Below are 6000 nucleotides of genomic sequence, written 5' to 3'. Positions count from 1 at the left end.
TTTTACCGTGATGTCCTAGTTCCTTTTAAGTTGTTTTGATCCTCTTGTCAATAACCTGTTTTGTGCATGTGCACAGTGTGGACAGCAGGGCTGGTAGGGCAGGGACTGTGGGTCAATAACCTCATCTGTTCTCATAAAAAAATAACCATTTTTGATCTCATGGGGTAACTTCTTACCCCGCAATTCAACATTGTCTGTTTCATGGGGTAACCCCACCCACATGAAAAAATTGGACTAGTGACAACAATATAAATGTATGAAAACCTATTTATTAAACATACAGATTGTTTGAAAGAGTATTTATGATGATTTGAACCCAAAATATTATTTAACTAGAATTATGAACAAAATTTAAACATTTTTTAAAGTTTCAAAACATGAATGAACAATTTGCTAAGTCTGCAGTTCACACAGTTTTCAAACTAACAATTACTTCCAAAAAGATTTCCTAACTGTTTTAAATAAATAGTGGATTCCTCACAAAGCAGCAGTAATATACTGTGGTGCACACAAGCAAATTGCTTACAACCTTCACATTGTTTCCAGGTTTTGCGGTCATCTGTCCTTGGACAAAAAAGCACAACATCCACCCATGCTTGCAGAAGGTTCTACTGGGGTGTGTTGTGGCAATTTGTAATTTAGGGCAGTTATATCAGACTTAATGGACTTAGACAGATTACCTGTATCCATCATTCTTTGTTTTATTTGTCCATCATTTGGCCATTTATTTCTCCAACCTCCTGCAAAACAGTGTCATCTTCTTAAATGTGATCTTTGCTTCCAGTTTGCTTTGTAGCTTAGCCAAATGATGAGGCTTGCAATGGCAGCCTGTGACAGGGGCACGCTCAGGGCCAAGTCTCATGCCGGCCTGCCCACCTGTCTCTATGGGTCAGTCTGCCCTGTCTCACCTGCCATGACTTTGCTGTTCCCATAACCTGGTGGAAAATGTGGGAGACTGCCCATTACATGCTCTGATGCCAGGGGGCACTATCTGCAGCTCTGAACTTCCTCTACACCGCAGCCCATGCCTTGAATATGGCATCCATGGTGTCATTATGCTCCCAGCCTAGAGCTGGGCCAAGTTTAGCCCTTACTGTCAGGCCCCTTTCACACAGACATTCACTCCACCCTCCTCTCACTAGGACCTCTCACACTCCACCCTTTCACAGGGTTTCTTTCTTGCATCAGCAACTTGTTCTACTCTGCTTCCTCTTGGAGTGGCTCCCATAGGCCATAGGCTTTATCTGTATTAAATTTTGGGTGGCAGACATATAGTCCTTTGGGCCTCTCCTGTGACCCTTTCCTGGGTACTGGCCAGCCACATTCCTGACCTTGGACAAGCTTGCCCTGGCCACTCCTGGGGCAGTTTTACATAAACATACACTAGGCCCCTGGGCCAACATACTGGGCTCCAAGCCCTCTGTTCCCCCTTTCTGGGGCTCCACACTTCCCTCAACTTGCTCTCCAGGGGTTGGCCCATGTGCTGCCCTTCAGCCTGTCCCACAGACCTACTCAGCTCATCCCCTTGGGCTGCCCTCCAGACTGACCCTCAGCCCTATTCAACCCTCTTTCAGGCCCTCACTGCCACCCCTTCTCTGGGGTTACACATCTACCTCCTCCTTCAGGGGCTCCCTTTCACAGTGGAGAGACCGTGCAGACTCAAGAGTAACTGTTTGCAGATTTTAATTATATACAGGAATAATTATAACATGCAGATGAATATTAAATGATATCAAAAACTTTAAACACTCTATTTGCAATACAACAATGGTGAGTTTATACAAAAATAACAGTTAATAACTATTTACACTTAAGAGTTGATCAAGTTGACAGATGTAAAGCTAATAACTTATATCAGTGGTCTCCAACCTTTTTAAGCACAAGATCACTTTTCAAATTAAAGTGCAACCCAGGATCTACCTCAAAGAAAATGTAGAAATGACAGTACATATTTATATAAAGTTACCATAGTTCCAGTCAAAAAACAGAGGACACCTGTGGGCAGGAAGGAAAGGTGGGGTTGGGGGGAGGAGAGAGAGGAGGGTTATATTGGGGGGAGTGATATGCTCATGTCCTGCCTCTGCCCCTCAGTCCCAAGCCCCTGCACCCCCAGTGCCCCATACTCCCAACCTTCAGCTCCCTGCCCCTCCAACGCTGCTGGTACCCCTCACTCCTGACCCACAGTCCCTGCCCTACCAGCCCTGCTGTCCACACTGTGCATACACACACACACACACACACACACACACACATATAAACGCAAGCTGTGTCTCTTACCTGGGAGCAGTTTACCAGGGCCCGTGTACAAACCACATGACCCCCAGCAGCCAATCACCTTGCCTACTGCTCCCAGCCCCAAGGATCTAGCCTTGGAAAGCAGAGGCAAAGCAAAAACCTGGACATTTGCTCACATGTTAAAAACCTGCCTGGACATGAGGACAGAGGTCCAAAAAAGAGGACATGTTTGGAAAAACCGGGACATACGGTAACCCTAGGACTGAGACTGAGATCAACTGTCAGAGACTCCACAATCAACCAGTCAATCACGATCTACCAGTTGGTGACTACTGACTTATACACTATGCTAAATACTCATTATATTAATCCCCCAATTAATTATTCAGAACTAAAGACTATTTACCCTAACTTATGCTCAAAGGATGGAAGGAGAGGCAGTCCCTTTCTCCTCTCATCATGTGTTTTGAGGGCTCCAGCTGTCTCAGGCTATCCCACCTAGGCCCAGGTGTCCTGCAGTCTGCAGAGGCTGTTCTCAGTCCAGACCCCTGCAAAACACAGATTCTTCCCCACACACCTCTGTACATGCTTCTCCACCTGTGTACTGCCTCTCCAAGCCCACATTGTGGGGGCACAGAATAATTAACAAAGATTATTAAATAATTAACCCATATTGCAAAGTTCTGTGACTGTTTACTATTCCCTGGCAGTTTGTCTCTACCTCTACCGGGGTAGTGTATGTGCTCCCCCACCTCGTGCCTGTGTCGTCCCCCCAACCCATGCCCCCGCCCACTGTCCCCACCATAGTGTTCAGCACTAGATAGCACAGCATCATCACCAGAATGGTAAGTTTGCAACTACGTTTGGAGTGTGGTACCCCTTAAAACTTCAATATTTCAAACTTTTCTATTTCTTATAATTGACAATTTCATTCCAGAACCACAACAAATAGTTCAGGTGGATGCTGCCTGCGAGACCCACCGCCCAGGATGTGCAGCATCCCTAGTGATATATAGGTAATATCAGACATGTCCCACTGACTTGGGGGTGGGGTCTGCAGGCGGTGTTTGCACTTTTATTGGTTCAAAATCCCATTCTTTTTCTTTCTTCCCCTCCATGCAGGATACTTTGGAAATCTGAAATTGAAAATTTTCAGCATTAAAAAAAGCATAAATCGACATCCACCCATTAGATTTTTCAATGATTTAAATGATTCATTATATTTTATAGTAACTCTATAATTTTTAATTTTTTAGTAGACAAATATTATAATTACACCTCATTTTCAAAATAAAGATTTGAAATTGTACTAGTTGTGTGACATGTTTTCTTTCATAGGCAGATTGGCACTTTCATAGGCAGATTGGCAGTCAGGGGTGGGTTGGGAGAGGTGATGACTGTGCGCGGGGATCCTGTGCTCATGGGGATCTGTCTCAGCATGGGGATCCTTTGCTTGGCTGGGTGTATCTGAGTGATGGCATTACTGGAAAGAGTTGCAGGGTGAACTGTTACGGGAGGTCAAATGCTTGTCCAAAATGCTTGTTGCATCCCCAATCCCAATGTACGGTGATCCTGGCAAGCTGAGGGCACAGCACCTTTTTTCAAGAGACTCCCCCGGTCCCCACCTCCACACAGAGTGCCCCATCCCAAGCCCAACAGGCAAGCTGCAATACTGGGGCAGGCATGGGAAAGCTTTCCTTAACATTTGAAGGAGGGCAATTAGAAACTCTTCTGAGTCTAATGCTTGGGCATGGCGAGTCAGCTGCATGCATGAATGCAAGACAGTTTCACAAAAAACAGGAGTCACATGAATCATTCTCTTTTAAAAATCCTATAATGATTTTTATTTACCATTTTTTTTCTTTTCAAGACTAAAACAGTGAGTGAGTTACATTTGTACGAATCCAAGCATACACTGAGAAACCACCCACCCGCCCATGCAGGGCAGAGCCAAAAAAACAACACAGAAAATAACATTCACAATTTCAGAACTTAATAGTAATAGTTAGCATCAACTACTTACAATATTTCTACTAAAAGCATCAGAGATTATTCGTCTTTGTGTTCTTTAGTTTTGTTTGCATTTTTTTTGAGTGAGGGAGGGAGTGTAATAATCTAGAGTGTTTATAGTTTATGTAACAGTAAAGTTAAAGTATAGACCAGAGCCATCAGCATTTGGTATTGTATAGGTGTATAAGTATTATATAGATAGTTTATAGATAGTGTAAATAAGCAATGCTGTATAGGTGTTGGGGAGGAAAATCCCATGTTTTCCCTACTTTTTGTCTATTTTACTCTCTTAAAATTTTTTTTTTATTTCTTATTTAAATCTTTTTAAATTATTCCTTTTTTGATAAAAAAACAAAGTTAAGTGCTCCACATTTTTGCAATAAAGATTTGAAATTGTTTGTTATGTGTGGCATGTTTTCTTTCATAGGCAGATTGGTGGATAGGTTGGAAGACAATGTGATGACCACTTCCGCACTGCCCACCTCAGCATGGGGATCCTTTGCTTGGGGGTGTTTATGGAGTGATGGTATTACTAGAAAGAGTTGCAGAGTGGACTGTTATGGGAGGTCCAATGCTTTTTTTTACCCCCAGTCCCAATGTACGGGTAAGATGCACCAAGGCAGGCCAGGCAGCAGACAAGTGGGAGGGAGGTCCTTGGCCCATGCATCATGCCTAGGTACTAACGCACACCAAGGCAGGCCAGGCAGCAGGCAAGCAGGAGGGAGGCCCTTGGCCCAAGCACCATGCCTGGGTGCCAAGGTGCACAAAGGCAGGCCAGTAGAAGCAAGTTTGTTAAACAGTGAAGTAATCTTATCTCATTTATTCATAGCACAGCTGAAATGATTGAAACGTTGGTTAGCCTAGCTCACTTAAGAAATGGAGGAGCAAGCCATATTGTAGACCTTCCAATGTGGAGGCCTTGTTAATTGTTTGAGACATGACTAGTAAGCAGTAGGAAGGCGACCCACCACATGAGGGGGTGAGGGGACGGGGGAGTGCCATTGGTAGTCAAGTGGTAAAGCATTATGGGTTTTGGCCAGCACCAATTCTAAAATTAAAATGTTGCTTGAGTAGCATGAGTGTGTGTACATGCATGGATGTATGAATGTATGTATGTGTCTTGGTATGTTTTCAAACAATTAAACAACCTGATGAGGTTGCTTTACTATCACAAAGCTAGGAGGTATCAGTGTCTTGGATATTAGGTAATTAGGTATTTAATATTAGATATTTAACATGCCCATGTACATTTGCTTCTAAATTAACACAGTAAAAGCACTGCAAGCCAACTAGTCCAGGGTGCGGGTGGGGGGGGAGCTGATTCACAGATTCTGATTGACAGATTTGGTGACTCTATTTACTAGTGAATAATTTGGAATACTATTCATGCATCTATGCATATAAGAAAAGGTGGGACCTCCCTCACCTGAACTCTAATAAGCAGGCAGGCCCAAGCCCTGGGCCTGACACCAAGCACAATTGGTCCTTGGTGTCACAATAAACTTAAATGTTATTTTCACTGCAAAGTCACAAGACATTAAAATGAAGGGTTTGTGGCCAGTTATTTTTTATTGGAAAAATCACAATAGATTGAAATTTCATTAAGCAGGGTTGGAAGGCCCACCATGCAGTAAGTGGGGAAGCTTGGATGCAGTTTTTCAAACATTTGAGCAAATCTTACAATGTAAGGGCTTGTTCATTTGCTGAGACACGTGCTGAGTGCCGTTGGTAGTCAAGTGGTGAAGCATATTTGTA

The 6000-nt window shown here is 43.5% G+C and overlaps 1 protein-coding gene across 4 annotated transcripts in view; it reads right to left on the bottom strand.

Moving 5' to 3' along the window:
• Positions 1-255: 255 nt before the first annotated feature.
• LOC149856527 (uncharacterized) overlaps positions 256-6000 on the bottom strand; it is a 35744-nt gene continuing 29999 nt past the window's right edge. For all 4 annotated transcript variants that reach the window (XM_090064247.1, XM_090064246.1, XM_090064245.1 and 1 more), the window contains exon 3: positions 256-3371. In XM_090064247.1, the coding sequence (XP_089920373.1) occupies positions 3258-3371 (114 nt within the window). In that variant the 3' untranslated portion in view covers positions 256-3257. The remainder of the gene's footprint in view (positions 3372-6000) is intronic.

This window comes from Crocodylus siamensis, chromosome 10, assembly GCF_052110815.1.
Source record: "Crocodylus siamensis isolate JL-2025a chromosome 10, ASM5211081v1, whole genome shotgun sequence".
NCBI lineage: Eukaryota > Metazoa > Chordata > Crocodylia > Crocodylidae > Crocodylus > Crocodylus siamensis.
This window is presented reverse-complemented; position numbering and strand designations above follow the sequence as displayed.